The sequence below is a fragment of the Thalassophryne amazonica genome, chromosome 21 (assembly GCF_902500255.1).
Source record: "Thalassophryne amazonica chromosome 21, fThaAma1.1, whole genome shotgun sequence".
Lineage (NCBI taxonomy): Eukaryota > Metazoa > Chordata > Actinopteri > Batrachoidiformes > Batrachoididae > Thalassophryne > Thalassophryne amazonica.
Window position 1 is genome coordinate 13,392,965 of NC_047123.1, and position 26,083 is coordinate 13,419,047.

Sequence of the window (26,083 nt, forward strand, 5' to 3'; positions counted from 1 at the left end):
AAAATGATGAGCTTAATAGAGCCTTTTAATTTATTAATATTATGACATGATCAGAAAAACAATCCTGTAAATTGAAAAAAATGTATGTATATCAAGAGCGAGATCACAAGCAAGCATCTTTTTCCTTCGGTGTAAAAGTGAGAAACCCAGGGGGACTAGTTTTCCTGAAAATGAACAATATGACTGTTGCGCACATGCGCATAGGCGAACCGATTCTCCTATGCACATATGCAGAAGGCAGACCGATTTCTAGGGGGGGCGGGTTGGTGTGCGACACCTGACACAGTGCTCCATGCAAGTCTACACAACACTCCGTTATTATATGTAAGTCTACGCAACACTGCGCTGCTATACACCAAGCCTCCGCCATTGTACACAACTCTACGCCAGGGCGGAAAATACTTTTAGGTTTTTTATCAGTACATACCTGTATTGCTAGATTTTATTCATCCTCCTAAACTTTCCAGGCACAGACAAATCGCCAGTGTGAGGACACGTCCATGTCCACTAAATCCCCACGGATGAATCGCACACATGATCACTGGCTGCAGCTCTGCCTTCAACTCATGTTTCGTTATCATGTTACCGGGTAACATATGTTACGTCATAGAATCCAATGGACGTTGACCTTGTTTAACCTTTACTTTGGAGACTAAACATTCAACACAGTCAAAACTATTCCATTTATTAATCCCATTAGCTCAAACAATAATTTGCATCACTTTTTACCAAAATTGAAGGAACTTTAACTTTTGACCCCTGTACAAACTGAAACTCACCTTTATCACCATTTTTGCTGTTTTTACCCCATGACTCCTGAACATTCAGTCATACATAGTCCAAACTATACCTTTTTGGAATCATTATGATCAGACAAATAATGTAGTGTAGTTTTCAATTTGATTGGCGCATTTTTAATTTTGACCCCTGTGTAATTCTTCAATTGACCCCAACCTGGCCGCCTACTGAAAATTCAAGTGGCTAGTTGGTTTTTCCAAAAGAGTAATGTCTGAGTATTTGTGCCGACTTTGGTGCTTGTATCACCATTTACAGGATTGTTTCAGTTATCTGCTGCACTAATACTACCAACCTTTATGTGAATGCAATAGAAAAGTAAAATACATAATCCAAGTTAAAGGTACCAATTGCTCCTGCAATTATGAACAGAACAGAGAATAAAACTGTTCTCATCTGGCACAAATGAACAAATTCTTTGTGGCTGCTGTTTTTGCAATGGTTATAGCACCCTCTTGTGGTAACTTCAGTGAATGGATTTGATGAGTTATGACCAACTTTAAAGTCAAGTTAAACAAATGTGCTGAATACACTAAAGCAGTAGATGAAAACAGCTGGTTCCACATTTGTAGTGAGTCATGCCTCTAAATAGATACTGTAAATGTAGACATATGAGTGTCGGAGAACGATTAATGATTTGTTATTCCTTCAACACCAGCAGTCTTTGTGCTGGCTAGACATCAGAGTGTCACAAAGTCCATCATCCAGAGCAGCGAGGTTAAGCTCATCATGAATGGACATCCGAAGAAGGTCTAGGTCCTTTCTATTGGCTGCCAGCACCTGCTCAGCGAGTCTTGTGAAAGTCTTGGTGGGAACAATTCCAGACACAGGAGTATGGGAAAGCATCAAGAAAGACAGTCAGAAAATGTTTAAGACTCCTTTTGATTCACCATCTACACGGGCTATGAAGAAGTCAGTACAGTCCTCACCTCTGTTATATTGTGGTTGGTGAAGGCACTTGTCTCAAAGAAGTTCATTCCATAAGCTTTGGCCAGCTGAAAGAGATACAATGAGAATATAAATGTTTTCCTGACTGAATTGGCTACTGTACATATGTTATTCTACATATTGGAGAGTATTAGTATCCTTGGCAGAGTAGTAAAGTGCAACTTTTATTAAGAGACATATGGTGGCGTGTTTTTGTCAGTGGTAGTTGTGTCAGGTTTTGTATCAAGATAATTCAAGGTTGTTTAAGGAGTAAAAACCTACGCTTGCCTGAAGGAAGTTTTCTATGATATGGTGCTCAGTCTACCACCTGGTACAAAACAGCACACACACAGTCTTTTTTTATGAGCCAACCTTGAACCTTCGTGCGCATGCGTGATTTTTTTCACGCCTGTCGATTGCATCATTTGCTTGTAAGCAGCCTTTGTGTGAGGATGGGTGTAGTCTCTTGTCGTTTTTTCTTTTCAAGGAAATGGCGGAACGACTGGAGCAGCGCGACTGCATCAAATTTTGCCAGAAACTGGGCGACAGCCAGGTGGAAACCATTCGGATTATTCAGACGGCTTTCAGTGATGATCCTATGGGCATCACACAGATTAAGGAGCGGTACAACCGGTTTAAAGACGTCCGCACAACGGTGGAGAGCGAGCCACGCTCCGGTCGGCCATCAACATGTTGAAATGACCAGATAATTTCCAAAGTGAACGCTGTGGTGATGTGGGACCGTCGTGTGACTATCCGAGAAATTGTGGAAGAGGTGGACATCAGCACTTTTTCAGCACATTCCACTGTGACAGAAGATTTGGCCATGAAAAGAGTTGCAGCGAAATTCATCGGCATGAAGCTGATGGTGGAACAAAAGCGCCACCGTGTTGAAGTCTCACAGGACATGTTGTGACATGCCCACCTCATCCACCATTTGGAAGATTCAGACGGCTTTTGGTGGCTTTTCAGTCGTGTGACTATCCAAGAAATTGTGGACGAGGTGGGCATGTCACAACATGTCCTGTGAGACTTCAACACTGTGGCACTTTTGCTCCGTCAGCAGCTTCGTGCCCAAGCCATCGGCATGAATTTCGCTGCAACTCTTCATGGCAAAACCTTCTGTCACAGTGGAATGTGCTGAAAAAATGCTGATGTCCACCTCTTACACAATTTTGGATAGTCACACGACGGTCCCACATCACCACAGCGTTCACTTTGGAAATGATCTGGTCATTTCAACATGTTGATGGCCGACCGGAGCGTGGCTCGCTCTCCACCGTTGTGCGGACGTCTTTAAACCGGTTGTACCGCTCCTTAATCTGTGTGATGCCCAGAGGATCGTCACCGAAAGCCATCTGAATAATCCGAATGGTTTCCACCTGGCTGTCGCCCAGTTTCTGGCAAAATTTGATAAGGCGCCGCTCCAGTCGTTCCCCCATTTCCTTGCAAAGAAAAAACGACGAGAGACTCCACCCATCCTTACACAAAGACTGCTTACAAGCAAATGACGCAACCGACAGGCGTGAAAAAAAACCATGCATGCGCACGGAGGTTCAAGGTTGGCTCATGCCAGCACACGTGATTCAAATCCATCAGGTTTTTGCAAAAAATAAAAAGGTCGGATACTTTTCTAACAGACCTCGTACATTCAGGTGCAGAGCTGGTGCTTTCACATTGACTGACAGGAGAAAGCATTTGCACCTTAGTGCCCATGTCTATACAGCAGGGTTTTCCATTGCAATAAATGACAATAGAATAGAAGCTTTATTTGTTATTGTACACATACGAGATTACGGGTGCCACTCTGCAACTGAGTTTGAGAATAAGAAACGCTAAAAAGAAGCCACTATAACAAATAACTGACTTAGCAGACTAAGTGAAAAATGTGAGTTATACGAGGGCTGTCCGTAAAGTATAGGTCCTTTTTATTTTTTTCAAAAACTATATGGATTTCATTCATGTTTTTACGTCAGACATGCTTGCACCCTCGTGCGCATGCGTGAGTTTTTCCATGCCTGTCGGTGACGTCATTCGCCTGTGAGCACTCCTTGTGGGAGGAGTCGTCCAGCCCCTCTTCGGAATTCCTTTGTCTGAGAAGTTGCTGAGAGACTGGCGCTTTGTTTGATCAAAATTTTTTCTAAACCTGTGAGACACATCGAAGTGGACATGGTTCGAAAAATTAAGATGGTTTTCAGTGAAAATTTTAACAGCTGATGAGAGATTTTGAGGTGATTCTGTCGCTTTAAGGACTTTTCACAGTGCGAGACGTCGCTCAGCGCTCTCAGGCAGCGTCATCAGCCTGTTTCAAGCTTAAAACCTCCACATTTCAGGCTCTATTGATCCAGGATGTCGTGAGAGAACAGAGAAGTTTCAGAAGAAGTCGGTTTCAGCATTTTATCCGGATATTCCACTGTTAAAGGAGATTTTTTTAGCATGTCTGACGTAAAAACATATGAATGAAATCCATATAGTTTTTGAAAAAAATAAAAAGGACCTATACTTTACGGACAGACCTCGTAAATAAGATATGTACAAGCTATTTAAAACTAATAAATATACATTCTGGATAAGGCAGAGAAAATTAGACTGCACATATTGCACATACTTGTATGAGTATAGTCCATAGGATTTCAGTTATTGCACATGATTGTTTAAAGTTCTCCCAGCTCAAAAACAAACATGTTTGTTATCCTGGAGGTGACAAGGTCTGAGAAGATGGATCTGGATCAGTTGAGACAGCGGGAGGTGGCCATCTCCTCAAGACGGGGCAGGGGACGGTCAATGATTCTTTGGGTGGTGTTTATCACTCGCTGCAGAGCCTTTCTGTCCGCAGCTGTACTTCCAGTGAACCATACTGTGATGCAGTATGTCATCACACTTTCAATGGTGGAGTAACAGAAGGTGACCAGCAGCTTCTGCTCCAGTCTGCTCTTCCTCAGAAGCCTCATGAAGTACAGTCACCTCTGGGCCTTCTTCATAATAGCCGTGGTGTTTGTGAACCAAGAGAGCTCTTGTTGGATGTGGACAGAAGCCTAAGAGACGACACTCTCTCCATCAGATCTCCGTTGACGTTGAGAGGGGCATAATCCCCCTGGTTTCTCCTGTAGTCTATGAGGGCCTCCTTTGTCTTTGCGGGTTAAGTCGCAGGTTGTTTGCCACTCTGACAGGTGTGGGACCTCCTCCCTGTAGGCGGTCTCATCTCCCCTTAAAATGAGTTCAGTCACCGTCATGTCTTCTACAAACCTGATGATAGTATTTCTGGAATGGGGGGGGCACAGTCATGAGTGTACAGAGTGTACAAGAGCGGACTCGGCACACAGCCCTGTGGTGTGCCTGTGCGGAGTGTGAGGGGGAGTAAAGGTGAGGACTGAACTTCACACGCTGTGGTCTGTTTGAGAGGAAGTCTTTAATCCAAGCACAGGTGGAAGGTGCAGGTCCAATCCAGTGGTTATCAGAATATATGGAGTGATAGTGTTGAACGCTTCTTATATAGTTGCCAGGATGCTCCAGGTGGCTCAGCATGGTATATAAGGTGATCGCAATGGCATCCTCAGTGGAGTGACTGCTCCTGTAGATGAAGTGGTGGGGATCAAATGCAACAGGGAGACAGGCCTTGATGTGCTGCAGGACCAGCCTCTCCAAGCATTTAGTTGTTGAGGTCACTGTTGCCTGATGCCTTGGGGACAGGGATGATGGCAGTTGTTTTCAGGCAGGTTGGGACAGTGGCTGGAGTCAGGGAGAGGTTGAAGATTGTAGTGAGGATCCTTGAGAGCTGACTGACACAGGCAGTGAGTGCCTTTTCAGTTACATTGTTGGGTGCTGTGGCTTTTCTTTGGTTTACCTGCTGCTGTACTCTCCTCACATCATGTTGTTGAAGAGTCAGTGAGATGCTGCTGTTAGGCAAGTGGGGGCATCGGTTGTTTGCAGGACTCAAAGCATGAAAAGAAGCCATTTACTTTCTCTGCCAGTGAGGCATCAGCACTGATGGTGGGGTGTTGGTGCCCTTGTAGTTTGCTATGCTCTGGATTCTCCTCCATACCCTGTGGGTTGTTATCCATGAGGTGTCTATTTTCCTCTTGTATACATCCTTCGCAGCCCTGATGCCTCTCTTTAGATCTGCATTGGCCTCGGAGTACAGCTCTTGTCCCCTCATCTAAAAGCACTGTCATGGGCTCTGACGAGGACGCGCACGTCACTCATCATCCAGGGTTTCTGGTTTGCGAAAACCCAACAGTGATTTTCACGGCGACTCTTTCAGTATAGAGAGAGTTTGTGTGTACTCCTCTACATTTTGACTGTGTGACCAGTCAGTGGTCTCAAAACAGTCCTGCAATTGAGAGACAGCATGTTCTGGCCAGGTGTTGATGTATTTTATGAAGGGTTTGGATCCCCTCCTCAAAGGGACGCAGACTGAAACAAGGTTGAGTGAGAGGTGGTCTGGTAGGCCTACGATGTGGCCACATAATGGAGGCATTCAAGCTGGAGGAAGAACAGGAGAAACAGTAGATGTCCTTGGGTTATTTAGCAGTGAGCCAGCCAACCCCTAGTGTTCTAAAAGCTGTGAAAGACTGGAAACGAGAGCGGCGCACTGAGATTTTAAATGACGCAAAAAACAAAACAAAACAAATAACTAAATGATAAAAGCTATTTAAAATGAACAGAGAAACTATTAAGATGGATCAGGTCTGGCCTCTCCCTCATGTTGTTTTAAGGGATCGCAAACAAGCCCCCGGGCTTATAGCTCCACACATTAACATCAACTACAAATGGGATCCCCACAGCCACTGTTTGTGAGGAAGTAGAACATAGTAGGCATTACTGCCCCTCTAAAGCATCCAATCAGGATGCTCTCTCTAGGGTCCCTGCTGTTTCCATAGGACATAGCTGAGCTGTAGTAAAGTCAGCGGAGGAGCAGAAATTCCACTTACCACACAAGACTTGCTAAGCAGTTGGGGATGGAAGAAAGCACAAATTAAGGATCCCACCGTCTATAAGAGAGAGTATCTCAAACAAGGTGGGTTACCCAGTGCCCTGGAGAGATGGTCATGGGCTTTGCCATTTAAAAGACTATTGAGCCATTGGAAGCAGTTGGAATTAAAAGATGGTGTTGCGTGCAGAAATGTGCAGGACTCAAAATTTTTGGAGACCTTTCAACAGGTTGTCATTCCTGTTGCTCAAGCCTGACCCCTGTTGGAAGCCACAGGTGGGGCATCCAGGGAAGTCCTTATTAAATTTTGGAGGGCAATAAACAACCGCAATCAAAGTGGAGAAAAAGAGTTAAAATGAACCTCAAGCATTTGCAGTTCAAAGCTGGAATAAGTAACACATGGAATAAGACGACACTGAAAGCTGGATTTGAACACCGAGCCCAGACCGCCTCCTCTGCCGGCGCTCCGAGGGAAGCTGAAGAACAAACAGCCAGGAGGAAGAAGTTCAGAGAATGGTGTGCACTCACCATCCTGAAGGATCAGGAGCATAAAGTCCAATTCCCGTGAAGAGAAAAAGTAATTCAGTAAAAACGTTTTGTTTACTAGTGACCTAGTATTTAGTAAAGCCATGTGGAGAATGAGTTCCTCAGTAGCCCGTTTTCAGCGGTTGAAGGAGCTCAGGTGTAACGCCACATCTGCGGGCCTGCAGCCGACAGCACTGGCGTGGAATCTCCACAGCTAAGTGAGAGGAAGTAGCAGGAAACTTCAGCGAAGATGGGCACAGGTTGGGCAGAGTCAGGAAGCCAGCGATTGGAGGAGTCAATCCCGTCATTGGAGGCTGTGGCCCAGGTAGGACAGGACGGATCCAACAGCCCCCCTCGTGTGGAACGAAGACTTCACCGCTTGGAAATAGCGTCCATCTTGGAGGAAGCAAGGATCTAACCTTCCAACGAAGGCCGCCAGGTAGGCCTTAAATTTCACCATCAAAACCGCCCCCTATTCCGCATCTTCTGAAGCGCCTTTTCCGAGGAAGAGCGCAAGGGAAACGAAGCAGGTGCACAGGGATTTCAGCAAGCACAGGTGGGAGATTAGGGTGAGGCTTTCCCAGTCCAGACTTTGATAAACTCAGAGAGCATTACTACTTAAGACAGACTGGCAATTATAAGCAAGTAAAGTGGAGACATCTTGGCAAAACACCTATAGCAATAAAATAACTGCGAACAACAATATACCCAGCAGATGAGACAGATGAAGCATGCCACCACAGGTGCCATCTTGCCATGCTTCTCCTCATGTTTGCGTGGGTTCCCTTTGGGTGCTCCTGCTTCCTTCTACATCCAAAGACCTGCAGGTTAGCTGGATTAGAAACTTTAAATTGTCCATAGGTGTGCGTGCAGGTGTGAGTGTATTTGTTTGTCTATATGTGGCCCTGAGACAGACTGACGTCCTGTCCAGGGTGTAACCTGCCTCACGTCCTATGACTGCTGGCATAAGCCCCTTTCACACAGGGGCTGCTCCCAGTTGCTCCCTGTGGCGTCATGACGACACAGGAATTTCTGCGTTAGGTGTGCGCAGCAGGGGGCAGAGAGGAGGTGAGAACGCAGCCTACAGGTTCTCTGCACAGAGAAGTCAGAGTGCACAGTTTGGCTGCAGACAGACTGTGCACTCTGACTTCTCTTCTACGTGTTGTTGTGCTGAGCTGCAGGGCTGTGCTGTGAGTTCTGTTATAGTTTATCTTTCCTCCCTTGACCGTGAGATGCACGTGCGAACCGTCCTTGAGCAAATGTGGAGATGTCTGCAGTTCTAGTTGATGTTGACATGTCCTGAACTTATGTCCTTTTTAACTGTGATAAGAGAGTGAGCAGAGAAAGAAACTAACTGCCTGCAGACAATTTTTCTTTTCTTTCCTCCTTTGACCGCAAGATGCACGCGCGCGCGAGCAAACCATCAAGCAAATGTGGAGATGTCTGGAGTTCTACTTGATGTTGACATGTCCTGTCTCAGGACTTATGTCCTTTTTTAAATGTGATGTGAGAGTTTGAGCAGAGAACAAGGAACTAATGCCTGCAGCCAGATGTTTTTTTTTTTCCTTTTAATTGTTCACATGTGCGCGCGTGAACGAATGTCCATGAATGGACTAGAGATGTCCGGACTTTTTACTGGATATTTTTGGCAATCATTCTGCATTTTTTTTTTCTTCAGCATGTAGTTTTTACTGCATAGAGTACACGGTATAAAAACAATCCTGCATGATTTATACTGTAGGAACAATGGAACACAGCAGGAATCATAAATTGGCTTTCGAGTCACGCCGGGTAACACCTCTTTGCCCCGAGTTACACCTCTTTGCCCCGACTTGCTCTGGAAGCACTTCTTTTCTGCATCGAGCACAGGACACCAAAAAAAAAATTAAACAGGTTTAATTTTTCGGCGCCCGACTTGCTTCCTCCTTTGCGCCCCTCGCGCTGTTGTGGTGCCGAGCTGCATCGTCTCAGCACTGAGTTGCTTCCACGTGGCGTCATCATAATGACGCACGGCGCAACCGGGAGCACCCCCGGAGTAAAAGGGGCTATAGGCTCGACCCTTAATTGGAGTAAGTGGTAGAAGGTGAGTGAATGAGTGAACAATGGATGTTGATAATTAAAATCTGGACTTGCATGCCAGTCCAGCAAGAGGTGGAAAGTGAAAAGTGAAAGTGTGTACGTATATGCGTGCATGTGTGCGTGATTTTATTTATTAAGTTCAATGTAAATACATAATACTGTGAAAGTGCCCCAAGTGCCCCTTTGCCCCTTGTGAAAGTGTTTCCATTGTGGTCCATTTAAAAATCAAATGACAAAATAGAAGTAATAATAACAACATAAAATAATAATAATGATAATAGTGTGTATATTACAAATTACTAAACTACTACTAAACAATTTAGAAATACATTACAACAGTTAACATTAAAAAATTTGCAATTAACAGGCAAAAAAGGGGTTGCGTTCTTCCTCTACAAACTGTTGAGGTCTAAGGTTCTAAAAACATTCTGGACTCACAGGCCATTCCAACTCTTATAGAAGCTTTGCATAATAAGGAGAGGTGATGGTCTAGTGGTTTAGGCTTGAGACCAGAGGATCCTTGGTTCAAATCCCAGCCTGACCAGAAAATCAGTAAGGACCCTTGGGCAATGTCCTTAATCCCCTAGTTGCTCCTGGTGTGTAGTGAGCACCTTGTATGGCAGCACCCTCACCTCGGAGTGAATGTGAGGTATTATTATAAAGCACTCTGAGCGTCTGATGCAGATGGAAAAGTGCTATATAAATGCAGTCCATTTACCATTTTTATTAATTTATTACCACCCCTGAAAAATGTCAGCTACCTATTTTGTAAACACTACCCAATCTAGAGACTGTGGATCTCCATGGGCAACGTGCGAGTCTTAACTGATGTGTCATTTCAGTATCTCATGAGCTATCAGTTTTATCCATCAGCAGTTCTCGTGGCCCATCATGGCTAAAGATAAATGAATGTTCATAGATGCCTACTCTAAAACCTCTAAGAAGCTTCCAGCTAGTTTCTTACATCCTTTCCTGGTGCCACGTTTTTGGATTTTGTGATCATGTCGCCCTGCTCCAGGGGCAACACAGTCGTCCTTACTGTTGTTGATGGATTTTTAAAGATGCACATTTCACTGCATGTTACCCACACCAGATAGTGGCACACTGATAGCTATCTTTGGATTGTGCACCATCGTGGCAGAGGGCATCAGTTTTTCATTGACAGTGGGAGCTACAGTGTGTAAGGCATGTGTGGCTTCAGCAACTTTTTTTTTGTTTTTTTAAATTCTTTATTTTCAAAAAGTGGAAAAACAATACCAACTATAAAAGGTCAACCATATCATACAATATCCACTTTGTTCCTTTTTCCCCCTTTTTTTTTTTTTTTTTTTTTTTTTTTAAACAAAAACGCTGAACAGACTGGGAAAGAAACAATGTGCACAGTAAATCCTAAACAAAAATAATGATAATAATAATAGTCTACTACAAAACTGAGAAGGGAGTGAGAATTTTACTTTAATTTCTATACATGCGTGACCTCTGCAAAGTCTGTTCGTAAAGGTTTTATGTATGTAACCCACTTTTTCCACAACTTAACAAAAGTTCCGTTTTTAAGCCAAATTGAAAATGTAATTGATTCCATTACATAAATGCCATTTACTATATTTACTATATCCACTCAGACGTTGTTGGGGGGTCGGGGGTCAGGAAGGAGCCAGTGTCTTGTCAGAGAAAAAGCAGCCTTTTTTGCTGCTGCTATCAAAATTGCAAGAAGATATTTGTTTAGAGATCTGTAAAAATCATTAAGGTTTCCCAGGAATATGGTAGAGAACTGTAATGGTAAATTATTAATGTCAAATACACTAATTTAAGCTTTATGAAACTCCAGCAAAAAAGGTATTATCTTTTCCAAAATATATGTCAGTGACCTGATCCGAAGTCCCACACAGTCTCCAACAATTAGCTGTATCTATGCCAAAGTGTGCCTTTTGTTTTGGTGTTTGAAAAAAGCGCATCCGACATTTCCAACTAAACTCTGGCCATTTATGAGAGTTTGTACATTTCCACTGGGATTCACATGCATCCAACCATTCTTCATTTGATAGTAAAAGACTTCATCTTCCCATTTTTTTTTTTTATGTATTCTGTGCAGTGTGACGTCTTGGTCAAAAATCCTTCATAAATTTACCAATGGCACCTTAAACTAAAATATTTTTATAGACCTTCAAAAAATGATCAATATTGGGTAATTAATATTTGGTGATAATGTTGTTGGAAGTAGTTCCGCAATTGGAGATAACTAAAACAAAAACAACAAAAAAAAACCGGAATTCTTTATCTTCAAATGGGCGAAATTTTTCCTCGTTCCATTATGTGTGAGTGAATAAAAAGTTATGCCCTTTGAGATCCAATGTTTAAATGTGCTGTTTATGAGGTTAAGGCTAAATCCAGGATCAAAGGCGCACCACTGAATATCTGGATTTTATCGTCTAACTTATATTCTCCTTTTACATTCCCCCATATTTTTACTTGAGTCCCAGTCGAAGGATTTTGAATTGTCTATTTTTATGAGCTAAAATTGAGTTAACTGGAGAATACTTCATTACTGAGAATTCAATAACTTTTCATCTAGCATGATATTTTGGAGAGCACATTTTTATTAGCAGTTTGATCTGAGCTGCGTAAAAATATCCTTTAAAGTATGGTAAGGCCATGCCTCCATCTTCTGGGTCTTCTACCCTGCCAAATAAATCTAGAAACAATTTGATCAATTTCTGAAAAATCTTTCTGGGAGACTTCCACTGGAAGGGCCTGAAATAAAAACAGATGACATGGAAACACATTAATTTTTACACTATCAATTCTGTGGCTGTCAATTCAATTCCCTGTCACACGGCACACGGTGTTTGCTGAACAAAGGAAAAAAGTCACAAAGCCACAAATCGTTGAGAAAAAGTGGACGAATGAGCCGACATTTCTCCCATCACGGAAAAGCCTGCAAGTGCAGAACACATAAAAAACTAAATGAAACTGAAACTAACAAAACAAAAACAAAGCGAATGACAACCTTGACACTTTGATTATTTCTGCAGCGAGTCTGTGCTCTCCACAGCCGCCTGCAGCTGCGTCGTCTTGACAATAGTGGACAATATAGCCAGAGCAGGCTGCTTGCACGCTGCAGCCATCTCTGGCTGCAAGGTGCAGAAATAGTTAAAGTACTTGATCAAATGTTATTGCCGCTAATGTTTCTTTATGAAAAAGTTGCTTTTCGTCCCACACATGGACGAGTCATATTCAGCTCATCGGATCTGTAGTTATTGATCCGTTCAGATATCGTCAATGTTTGTGTAAGATGTCAGACTTGGGAGGTTGGACAAAGTTGGACGACAATTAAATGGAACGCTGACGGTATGGGAACTAAGCAAACGATGAGGAACCGTCAAGACAGAAAGCAAAACGGATTATGGATGAATTGAGGTTGTCATCAGGATTCGTTCACATTTTCAACAGTTTGAAAACTCTGACAAGAAACAAAGCTGGATGACGGTTAAACAATGTCTCCAAATGTCAACGCAAGTCCAGTGCTCTGTTAGTTGTTCAATAGGCCCGATTATAATTTCTGACCATGCTGCTGTATTTTTACAATATAAACTATCACAACAATTAACTCAAACCAGACAATGGAAATTTAACCCCCTTATATTGTCAGATGAGAGGTTTTCCTCATACTTTAGGGATAAGTTTAGGTTTTTCTACTCTACAAATTCCAGCTCTACTTATGACTCATCCCTCTTGTGGGAGACTTCAAAAACCTTTTCTCGGGGTATTATTATATCTTATGCTTCAGCCAAAAGGAAAAGACAGCCTGAACAACAACAAAAAACCCCAAAACAAAACAAAACAAAAAACTAAATTGGAGGGTTTTACTTACTTGGGAATATATGTAACTCCTAAATTTGAGCAGATGTATAAAGCAAACTTCCCCCCTTTGTTTGACTGCATTTGGCTTGACCTGGAGAGATGGAACACCACTTCCTATTTCTTGGATGGGCCGAATTGCATTATTAAAGATGAATGTTCTCTTCTCCCCAGGTTACTCTACCCACTTCAAATGGTTCCGGTAATGTTGTCTCACAAGACAATTAAACAGTTAAATAGTTGGTTTAGTTCCTTTATTTGGTCTAAAAGAAAGGCACGCCTCAAGATGGCCATGCTATGCAACCCCTCAGTAGACGGAGGATTACATCTTCCAGACATTAAAAATTACCTGCTAAAGCACACATTTATGAATCATAGCCAAATGGGTGTATAATAAACCTAACTCATTATGGATGGATATAGAAAGTTCCATGTCTGAATGTCCAATAGCAACCCTACTGTTTCTCAGAAAGATTCAATCCATCAGCTCTCTTGCTCTAATACGATTACCCTTACAGCTACAGGATGGCAGAAGGTATGAAGCCTAGAAGGCCTCACAAACATAATGTCTATGTTTACACCATTATGGAATAATCCAGGCATGACAGATAATAGATATCAGAATTGGGACCATAAAGGTTTATCTTAACTGAAGGACTTTTTGAGGGACATGTTCTTATGTCTTTTAATCAGTTACAAAGAAAATTTGATATTCCTTGGAGGGATTTTTATCAATACCTGCAGGTGAGGGATTTTATTCGTAGAAATGTTGCAGATTCTGTACATCAGGACATATCAGAAACAGAGAGGAAATTTTTTTAACCAGGTCACATGGCTCCATTAGAATGTTCTACAACATCCTTAAAAGGTACTCTCCACTTCACACATCACACTTGAGGGAACTGTGGGAGAAGGAACTCAACTGTATAATTTCTGAGTATGAGTGGAAAGATATGTGGAGCAATGCGGAAACTTTGTGTGTCTCTAACAGAGTTAGAGCGACTCAACTCATGATTCTCCACAGAGCCCATATCCCTCCTGTATCTTCACCATAACTTTAAGCCTGATTCTTCCCTGTTGTGTTTAAAGTGTAAAGTTGAGACTGGTATCGTCACACATTGCTTTTGGTCGTGCTCAAAAGTACAACATTTCTGGCAGATGATCAGACAGGAACTGAACAAAATATTCTCAACCAATCTGACCTGTAACCCTTTGTTTCTGTTGCTTGGGTTAACTGATCCTATTGTCACTGACAAATTTCATACGAAGCTGTACTGAATGCTCACTTTTTGTGCCAGAAACTTTGCTTATTAATCGGATTTCAGACCAGATTCCCAATAAGACACAATGGCATAAAACTGTTTTCAGTTATGTTTGCCTGAACTATCTCACCTGTCGACTACACCGCAAGGATGACGTCTTCCATAAGACTTTGGAACTTTTCATAACATACATGGGACTGGAAATTTCATCTATTGTTAAACGAGCATTTTTATTTTGAACTAAAAAATGTCAACATCTGTACGGATCACTGTTTGTTTGTTGGTTTGTTTATCACTTTACTTATTCTATTATTTCTGTTTATTGTCTCTTTGTATGAGAGTGTGTATAAAATGAAAAGGGCAATAAACATATTTTGAAAAAAAAAAAAAGTTAAAAGTTGGGTCTTTTGTATGTTTCATTGATAACCAGAGTATCTACCGAATTTCTGCGAGATGTTCATCAACTCAGGAAATGTAGCAGTAGGCTCAGATATATACGAGGTCTGTCAATAAAGCAACGGTCCTTTTTATTTTTTTCAAAAACTATATGGATTTCATTCATATGTTTTTACGTCAGACATGCTTGAACCCTCGTGCGCATGCGTGAGTTTTTCCATGCCTGTCGGTGACGTCATTCGCCTGTGAGCACGCCTTGGGAAGGAGCGGTCCCGCCCCCTCGTCGGATTTTCATTGTCTGGACATGGCGGAATGAAAAGGACTTTTTTTCCCATCAGAATTTTTTTCTGAAGCTGTTAGAGACTGGCACCTGGAAACCATTCGAAAAATTTATCTGGCTTTCGGTGAAAATTTTACGGGCTTCACAGAGAATAAGGTCTGTTACTACAGCTTTAAGGACCCCTTTAAGGACGCTCAGCGCGCCGCGCTCCGAGCTGTGACGACGCGGCACAAGCCACCGGACCATTTCTAAACGGATGGCTCCGTGGATACGAGACCGTCGTGTGCTCTTTCTCTGGTTATCACAAGAGCTGGACATCAGCCATTTTCCATCAGATTTCACTTTTAACAAGAGATTTTGTCATGGAAAGTTGCGCAGAGGCTTCGGGCGTAAAGACCGATTCGCTTTGGAAGCGAGACAAAGGAACACCTCCGTTTCGGCGTGTCAGAGGACAAGTTTGGACATGTCTATCTCGGCTTTCAATGCTTACCAGTCCAGTAAGTGTCAGTGAAATTGTGGAGAGCTGGACATGTCCAAACTTGTCCTCTGACACGCCGAAACGGAGGTGTTCCTTTGTCTCGCTTCCAAAGCGAATCGGTCTTTACGCACGAAGCCTCCGCACGGCTTTCCATGACAAAATCTCTTGTTAAAAGTGAAATCTGATGGAAAATGGCTGATGTCCAGCTCTTGTGATAACCAGAGAAAGAGCACACGACGGTCTCGTATCCACGGAGCCATCCGTTTAGAAATGGTCCGGTGGCTTGTGCCGCGTCGTCACAGCTCGGAGCGCGGCGCGCTGAGCGTCCTTAAAGCTGTAGTAACAGACCTTATTCTCTGTGAAGCCTGTAAAATTTTCACCGAAAGCCAGATAAATTTTTCGAACGGTTTCCAGGTGCCAGTCTGTAACAGCTTCTGAAAAAATTCTGATGGAAAAAAGTCCTTTTCATTCCGCCATTTCCAGACAATGAAAATCCGATGAGGGGGCGGGACCACTCCTTCCCAAGGCGTGCTCACAGGCGAATGACGTCACCGACAGGCGTGGAAAAACTCACGCATGCGCACGGGGGTTCAAGCATGTCTGACGTAAAAACATATGAATGAAATCCATATAGTTTTTGAAAAAAATGAAAAAGGGCCGTTACTTTATTGACAGACCTCGTATACCAAATCATCATTCGCATATAGAGCAACTTTATGGTCATCTCCATTTATAGAAATGCCATTTATACTCTCTGTCTGTCTCAACCATTGTGTAAATGATTCTATATGTAAAGACAAAAGGAGCGGTGAGAAAGGACAGCCCTGCCTCGACCCATGCTGCAATGTAATAGTTAATAGTATGTAATAGTTCAACAGTTTGAAAATTCAGATGACGCACCAGCAACAGAAACGAAACTGGACGATGGCTATACAATGTCCCAGAAAGTCAATGTAAGACCAGATTTCTTATTTCGTTTTGGCTTCGGTGTGCTTCATTAGTACCATGTGACTGAGGCTTAAATGGTTTCCAACCAACACCCTGGGTTGTGTGGTAGGTGTGGTGATGTGGACCAGTAGAACATGCTTCCAGACTGAACCCTACCTGGTGTATTCAGATTTTTAGTGGACGCCTTTGTTTATGACCTTATATAGTTATATAAAATATGGGTACAGATGAAACTACCATTCACTCCTTCACCCCAACAGCAGTCCTATACAATATTGCAGCTTCATTGTAAATTAAGTCAAAATGTAAAGCTGCATCATCAATCCTGAACCTTCTTCCTTCAGATCTTGTACTCCTTTTGAAAAGTGTGAAGTGTTCATGATTGACCCACCTTTCTACCTTGTTCAGTGGCTACCTGCCTCTTGTCCACTTCATCTGATTTATTCCCTACAAGGATCTTCTGGACCTTGTCAGGTGCATACTGCAGAGGTTTATCATGTGAAAATAAAATTGATATTTTAAACATAAATATGACAAATGAAGCAGAACAATGAAATGAAGCACAAAAAGACAACATAAGCATAAAATTAGGCAGAGATACTAAAACAGATGAAGAACATGGGAGAGAGTGCAGGAAATTATGAAATAAGTCCTATAGACAGTGTGTCGGTGCTGATCTCTGGACTCTGTAGCACCAAGCAGATAAGAGTCTCGGACTCCCTGTGGATGCGACACCAGTCCAACGCAGGTTAATTCCCTAACCAAAGCTGATACCCATGTACAGTTGGGTGGACTGTGAAAATGTAGATTAAGTGTCTTGTTCAAGGACACAGACAGGCAGCGTGAGTGGCTTGAGAAGAGGGCTAAAAGTGGGAAGTCCGCAAAGATCAATAAAGCACTGAAAACTTGCTCTCTTCCTGATTTTGTCAATATTTAGGTTTTTTTTGTTTGTCATAAAAAATACCTTCAGATATTCATTCATTTTCCATACCCGCTAACTCTACTTAAGGGACACAGAGCCTCCCCCAGCAGTCACAGGGCAACAGACAGGGGACACCTAGGACAGGACGCCAATCTATCGCAAGGCCACATATACACACAAAGACACAACCCCGCCCTTGCTCACACCTGTCAATTTAAACTCCCCAATTCACCGAACCTGCATGTCTTTGGAAATGGAAGGAAGCCGGAGAACCAGGAGGGAACCCACGCAAACAGGGGGAGAACATGCAAACTCCACACAGACAGGCCCAGGCAGGAAGAGATCCCACAACTTTCTTGCTGTGAGGTAACAGCGCTAACCGCTATTCCACTGTGCCACCCACTTTCAGATATTCAAATACAATATACAGATATTCAAATGCAAAATACAATTCTTAATTTTATTTGTATAAATAAATTATTAGGGCCACACAATGGGTTAGTGGTCAGCACTGTTGCCTCAAACAAGGAGATCATGGCATCGCCTCCCGCCTGGGCCTTTGTGTGTGGAGTTTGCACGTTCTCCCCCTGTTTGGGTCAGTTCCGTCCGGGTGCTCGGGCTTCCTCCCATGTCCAAAGACGCAGGTTCGGTGAACTGGTGACTCCGAACTGGCCATAGGTATGTGAGCAAGTGTGAATGTGTTTGTCCTTCTGTATGTGGCCCTGCGACAGACTGATATCCCGCCCAGAGTGTACCCCGCCTCGTACCCTGTGACTACTGGTACAAGCTCCAGCCCCTGCCGTGACCTTTGACTAGAATAAGGGGGTGTAGAAAATGAATGAAAGAAAGAAAGAAAAAGAGATAGATTCAACACATACATTATTCATGTGAAAAACTATTTACCCACATACATTTAACAGTTGGTTGTGCAACCAAGTGCAGCAGCAGCAGATTCAAATGCTTTGGAGGGTCAGTCTTTTTTGCCCATTCTAGGTACTTTGCAATTAAGCCACATTCACAAGTTTTCAAGTATGAATCACCTACCAAAAACCTCAGTGAGGTAGAAGTGAGGACTTTGACTAATCCACTCCAAAAAGTATTTTTAAAATTCTTTTAAGCCATTCAGATGTCAAAGATGACATGTCAACGTCTCATAACATAACACAGCTGTACTTGAGCTTCAACCTAAGAAAAAATGACCAGATGTTCTCTGGAACTTTCTAATCATATTGACCTCATTTATGGAACGTTACCCAGTTACTGAAACAAGAAAGGACTCACATACCATCACACTACCCCCACCGCACATGATGCATCGGATGTTTTTGGGAGAATTTGGTGTTTGGGATCCTGGTCTTTTAAATACAGTCATGTCCATAAGTAGTTGGACAGTGACAATTTTTGTAATTTAGCCTAAGTAAACCACCACAAGGGAGTTGAAATTAAACCATCATGATCTTTTAGTGGAGACTTAACTTTAATTCAAGGGGATTCAGTTTAGTTCAAAATTATTGATGAATTCATGCTCCGGGCACCGGACTGTGGCTGTCCACTGATCCAAGTTGTAGGTAGGATTGTACCTAACTAATTAGGATGGATTAAATGCAGAGAACAAACTTCACTGTATGCATCCATCCATGTATGTACAATGGCAATGAAGATCCTTCTTCTTCCCTTAACAAAATATCATACTAACCACTTTGGAATTTCTGCCAATTTTATGCATATTCTCTCTATTTTCAGAGCCCATAAGCAAACAGACATACTAAATATAAAGATCATTTTTTAGAACAAACACTGACTTTTACAAGTGAGGGTAGGAATGATTTTCAAGTCATTAAATGCCTTTGACTTCTTTTACATGTCATTAAGAAATACAAACAGCGCAGTACTCTGTGATAGTCTTGAGTAGACACTTTTCAAAAACTGTTAGTGAGGCAAGACACCAAGACACCCATGACACATCGGAATGAGATTTAGGTTTCTGTGGCTGTGATTAGAGAACTGTGTACAGCAAAACATTTCTCTGTTGCGTACAAGTTGTATATTTGGTGTCACGGTCCTGTCTGCCCTACCCCTCCCACATCCTTTGAATCATTTCTACCAAGCTTGGTATCTGGATGAAGGTCAACCTAGGCATTGTTCTTAAAGGTCTATTGTTGACAAACATCACTGGTGTAAAGTTCAAGGAAACTGAATGGTCCATCAAATTTGGCTCAAAGTTTCCACATATTCTTAGGTGGATTCACAAATTGCCCTGTTAATGTCAGCCAAAATTCACACATTCAATCTGAGTCAAGGTCAGTGGGATCTAAGGTCAAATTTTTCATTAGGCAATGAATTGCATTGTTTACAAAGAAATTCAAAAATGTGACAGCATCCTGATTAATGAGCATATTCATGCCCACAGGTTCTATTGCCCAGTGATTTAAAAACTGAATGCTGTGTTAAATAAGGCTGATTTTGTTTTACTGGTATGTGTGTTCACAGCACTTAGCCTTATTCCAAAATGGATGAAATTCATTATTTCTCCTCAAAATTCTACAAACAATGTTGGATATTCAGCAAAAATTACAGACCTCCCCAATCTTTGAAGGTGGGGAAACTTGCAAAAATCGGCAGTGGATCAAAAAGTTATTTTCTCCACTGTATCACCACCATTTTAATGGTCTCTGTTACTCACCTCATCCACATCACTCGCCCACTTCATGATTTGCTGGAAAGACCGCTCACTTGTAATGTCATAAACCAGAAAAATGCCCTGAAAAGTGATGTTCAGAAATTCCAAACAGGATGAGAACTGGTGCAAATACTATACACAGACAATAATTCACAAACCCAAAATCCCACTTTACTACCTGATAATAGTTTTTATTTTGAAATTGTGAATGTGATGGTGAAAATGAGGTTAGTGTGGGGGGTGAGGGTGTAAGGAAACACTCTTTAAACCCAATTAATCCTGCAACGCTTCAAAACATACAGTTCCCACTGAAAGACTTCGGAATCACAAGGTCTCTTTGTTTGTGTTGAAGACATTTAGGCTTCAGGTTTGTATTACAGAATTAGGGGAAATTTTCTCTCATATTTCTGCTGCAGACTTTGTGTGTTCCTGTATGAAGGCTCCAAACTGTCTTCAGATGGAGACTGTTAAACTTAAGTACTCTTTGGTGAAACTACCTTTTTGCAAGTGATACTCATTCATGCATGAGAGTAATTTTTTTCTTACCAATCCCTCAAGATCGAATATGATCGTCTTCCATCGTCAGTGACACTGAAGACGTTCTGATATGGCTGGTGTATCTAATCCAGGCTGTACATATCTTGCTAAAATGAGGACAGCTCAACCCCATATGCAAAGAAGAACTGGGCAGAAATACGAGGTCTGTTAGAAAAGTATCGGACCTTTTTATTTTTTGCAAAAACCTGATGGATTTGAATCACGTGCTTGCATCAGCCAACCTTGAACCTTTGTGGGCATGCGTGAATTTTTTCACGCCTGTCGATTGCGTCATTTGCTGGTAAGCAGCCTTTGTGTGAGGACGTGTAGTGCGCTCGGCGGATTTTCATTGCAAGGAAAAAGACAGAACGACTTGGAGCAGCGCTGCATCAAATTTTGCCAGAAACTGGGCAACAGCCAGGTGGAAACCATTCGGAAGATTCAGACGGCTTTCGGTGACTTTTCAGTCGTGTGACTATCCGAGAAATTGTGAAAGAGGTGGGCATGTCACAACATGTCCTGTGAGACTTCAACACGGAGATGCTTTTGCTGCGCCATCAGCTTCGTGCCGATGAATTTCGCCGCCAGTCTTCATGGCCAAATCTTCTGTCACAGTGGAATGTGCTGAAAAAGTACTGATGTCCACCTCTTCCGCAATTTCTCGGACAGTCACACGACGGTCCCGCATCACCACAGCGTTCACTTTGGAAATGATCTGGTCATTTCAGCATGTTGATGGCCGACCGGAGCGTGGCTCGCTCTCCACTGTTGTGCGGACGTCTTTAAACCGGTTGTACCGCTCCTTAATCTGTGTGATGCCCATAGGATCGTCACCAAAAGCCGTCTGAATCTTCTGAATGGTTTCCACCTGGCTGTCGCCCAGTTTCTGGCAAAATTTGATACAGCGCTGCTCCAGTCGTTCCGTCTTTTTCCTTGCAATGAAAATCCGCCGAGCGCACTACACATGTCCTCACACAAAGGCTGCTTACCAGCAAATGACGCAATTGACAGGCGTGAAAAAATTCACGCATGCGTACGAAGGTTCAAGGTTGGCTCATGCAAGCACACGTGATCCAAATCCATCAGGAAAAAAACAAAAACAAAAAACAAACAAACAAAAAAAAGGTCAGATACTTTTCTAACAGACCTCATATGAGAGAAAATTTCCTCTAATTCTGTACTGTAGTCAGAATTTATTTTGAAACACATTCATTTATGTCAATCACAATCTGCACCCTTAGATGTCCTTCTGGTAGACTGCTGGATATTCAGCATTCCTTACAAAAGATAAACTGATGATCAAGCATAAAATTCAAACATTTAATCTTAAATACTACTTCCAGTTGATAATATTGGTTGAACTACAGAGTGGCTTTCCAGGGCTGAACCTTGAGGGATGTTTTGTCCAGCTGGGCAAGAGATCTGCTTGCACAAATGTTTTAATTGTCCCTTATCTGCTAACTGGCCAACATTATTTTTTTTTGCTGTTGAACTCTCACTCTCTCAATAACATTACTTATTCATGACACCATTAGAACAGGAACAAAGACTTTACCCTCCTAATTGAGACATGGCAAAATCAACAGTACTTTCTCACACTGAGGTTACTCTCCTGAGCTAGTCACAGGTAGTCTGCACTTCTAGACACAGACTTTGTGTGTTCCACTGGTATAACTCCCTCCCACCTGCACTGCATCCACATAACCATATGTGACCATCATGCCAACCTCTTATTTGTTCCTGTCCCTTTTCATCAGCAGCATGTTAAATGTACAGTTCATCCGGAAAGTATTCACAATGTTTCACTTTTTCCACATTTTGTTATGTTGCAGCCTTATTCCAAAATGGATTAAATTTATTTTATCCATGTCGACCTTTCCGTGGTGCGGGAAAGGTTGACAGTGGATTCCCACACCAATCTTAAAAACGGAGTCAGTTTCATGAAAATCCCCGCAACTGCAGTCACAGCAGAGGTCGGGATCCAATGGTGAGTATGAGGCAGCGTGTACAACGCTGATGTTGGCTGTTTAAAGGAGTTCTGATGCGCTGCTGTTTATAGGAATGTCCGTAGAGTGGGAGGAGCCGCAAATGATTTTAACAAAAAAGAAAAGAATGAGGTTTTTCCTGACCTCAATCATGTCTCGCCAGGTGAGATACCTTATGAAAAGTGTGTTGATCTTCTCAGTGCAGGTGGCTAGCAGCTCACACCAGGCTTCTGCCGACGCAGTCATGAAGGTAGAGTGATCAACATTAATACGCTCCATTTTCACCTGACCCTCCAACCCATTCTCAGAACCTCCACGCTGAAAGATCACTCTGTATGTTACTCCATGGTGACTGAGCCACGTCATCTGGAAATGCTGTTTTTTCTTTTCAGGTGTTCAGTCACCCGGTGGTTTGGGGCTGACTATGTCTTTAATCCAGGTTCCAGCTGCTGTAGAAAACACGTCCCAGTCCGTGGAGGTGAGCGGGAGTCGCGGGGTGCTACGACGTGGTCTAGCCCCGGGCGGCGACGTAAACAAGCCTACCGTGAACCGGTACGGATCAAACATGCATGAAAGACGTTCAGGAACTGGGAGAATTAGTGTCAACTCATCTTCCAGCAGCAGCACGTGCAAACGGCTGACATAAAGCTGTGCTTTTTTGGGGCGCCCACTTCATCGGATGTCGAAGTAATATTCACCGGCGTCTCTGTTAGGTAGCATAGAATCAGGGTGTGGCCGGCCATTCTGACAGCTTCATGTCAGCGGAGGGTTTGAAGGGGCATTTTTAAACCCTGCCTTTCAGCAGACTCACCACAGGGGAGCTGAGTTTATTATATGCAGGTGGAAACACGATAATCTTTGATCAGGATATGTAGCCATTTGCTGAATCTTAAAAGAACCCCCGTTCCCACCGGTATCTGAGTTTTATGGGAGACACCAGAAAACATCAGGAAATGTAGCATGACTTACTGAAATGCTTGCTTGAGAAAAAGTGACACCTTGCTCAGCAGATGCATTCCTTTGCACCAGGGGCAGATCCGAGGGTACGGGGAGACGTACGAGGTCTGTTAGAAAAGTATCCGACCTTTTTATTTTTTTCAAAAACTATATCTATTTGCACCGCGCTTATCACACTGTATATACCATGCACGTATCTCATTGCTCGCTTATGTCATTTCTCTTGTTTTATTTGTTCATGTTATTGTTTTTGTATGTCTGTGGATGTCTCCATTTTTTTTTCTCCCTTTTCTCCCCTTCTCAACATTTATTGCGCTCCAAACCACACGTGCACATACATCACAGTCTCACTCTTACACACACACTTGCAGACCTATTCACACACACATAGCATTCCAGATTACCATAAAAATAAATTATGCACCTTAAATTTGTAACATGGAACATTCGGGGGGTTGGCTCTCCGGCAAAGAAAATTAAAGTTCTAAATTATTTATACAGCATTCATGCAGACATATATCTCATTCAAATCAACATAGTTTAAAAAACTCACAATTTACCAATTCCTTTTCTTCTCCATATAATTCAAAACAAAGAGGAGTCATTTTAGTCTTAACAATTACAGATCCAGAAGGGCGTTTTATTATCATCAACATTTCCATTAACAATAACCCAATCACAATTGTCAACATTTATGGTCCGAATTCCAATGATCCTTCCTTCTTTCATAATCTATTTTCATCTATTTCTAATTATTCTCACTGCCCAGTAATTGCAGGAGGTGACTTCAATACAGCCATTAACCCATCAATAGACAGATCAAAAACCTCAAATAAACCTTGGCATTCTACTATAACCATACAGCAGTTCATGAGTGATTTTGGTCTTGGTGATGGTTGGAGGCTTCAACACCCAAATGCCCATGAATATACATTTTTTTCATCAGTTCACCAATCTTACTCTCGTATTGATTTATTTTTAACAAGCAACTCAATCATACCCAATATTCCGAATCTCAAATATATCCAATCACCATCAGTGACCACTCCCCTGTAACATTCACTTGGAACTTGCCTGCTTTTCAGAAATGCTCTAGCAGATGGCGTTTTAACACATCTCTTTTACAGGACTCAGAGTTCGACAGTTACTTTAAGAGAGAGTGGACATCCTTCCTTGAAATAAATGACTCCCCAAAGTCTTCACCAACAATACTCTGGGAAACTTGGAAAGCTGTTCTGCGAGGTAAAATAATATCATTCTCTGCCTATAAAAAGAAAGTAGAAAAGGAAAAACAAACAGCTAGAAATGAAAATTAAAGAATTGGAGACAATTAATGCAACAAAACCAACGGAAATTATACACCGAGAACTCAGAAAAAATAAACTTTTGCTAAATGAAATAATTAACAAACAAAATCTATTCCTTATTCATAGACTGAGATAAGAATCATTCCACCATAGCAATAAATCTGGCAAATACCTAGCAAACCAAATAAAAAGAAATAAAGAAAAAACAACAATAAATTCCATCCACAAGAAATAAATAAAATATTCCAAGACTATTACACAAATTTGTACTCCCCAAGTCAAGAAGACATAAATCAATTTCTCAACAACATTCATTTACAAAAGCTTAACATAGAACAAACAAATGCATTAGAATTATCAATTTCAGAAAAAGAACTTTACTCCGCTCTTAACTTAATGCCCAGCAATAAAGCACCAGGACCTGATGGCTTCCCTGCTGAGTTCTACAAATACTTTTGGTCAATCTTATCTCCATTATTTCTGAGAACAACAGACGAAATAAAACAAAATCTCAAATTCTCAACACACCTGAACACAGCTCTTATATCACTTCTCCCCAAACCCAATAAAGACCCCACCATGGCATCAAATTATCACCCAATTTCACTCATCAATGTAGATCTCAAAATCATCAGTAAAGCTCTAGCCCTCAGAATTGAAAAAGTCATACCATATATTATTCACCCTGACCAAACAGGCTTTATCAAAGGAAGACAATCATCCAGCAATACCCGCAGATTATACAACCTAATGCATTACTCATCAGTACAACAAAAAGACACTCATAGTTAGCCTAGATGCTGAAAAGGCATTTGACAGGGTTAACTGGAATTTTTTACTCACTACGCTGCAAAGGTTTGGCTTTGGGGACTCATTTATGAATTGGATCAAGATTTTCTACACATCACCATCAGCCACAGTCACTACTAATGGACTAACATCACAACGTTTCACATTGCACAGGGCGACTAGGCAGGGATGTCCACTCTCTCCATCATTATTTAACATCTTTATTGAGCCCCTGGCAGCAGCAATCCGTCAGAACCCACTCATCAAAGGTATTGAAACAACCCAAAGTCATAAAATATCATTATACGCAGATGATATTTTACTTTTCATTCAAAATCCACAAATCTCTCTACAAGAAGTAATTACAACAATTCAGTCATTTTCCCAAATCTCTGATTATGCAATAAACTGGAATAAATCATCCATTC

The 26,083-nt window shown here is 42.0% G+C and overlaps 1 protein-coding gene across 1 annotated transcript in view; it reads right to left on the bottom strand.

The window, feature by feature from the left end:
* Window positions 1-1,082: 1,082 nt before the first annotated feature.
* Window positions 1,083-26,083, bottom strand: part of rab15 (RAB15, member RAS oncogene family) — a 97,015-nt gene continuing 72,014 nt past the window's right edge. Inside the window, exons 4-7 of the mRNA XM_034162503.1 lie at window positions 20,084-20,161; window positions 16,870-16,959; window positions 1,725-1,790; window positions 1,083-1,599 (exon numbers count right to left, since the gene is read on the bottom strand). Of these exons, the coding sequence (XP_034018394.1) occupies window positions 1,444-1,599; window positions 1,725-1,790; window positions 16,870-16,959; window positions 20,084-20,161 (390 nt within the window). The 3' untranslated portion in view covers window positions 1,083-1,443. The remainder of the gene's footprint in view (window positions 1,600-1,724; window positions 1,791-16,869; window positions 16,960-20,083; window positions 20,162-26,083) is intronic.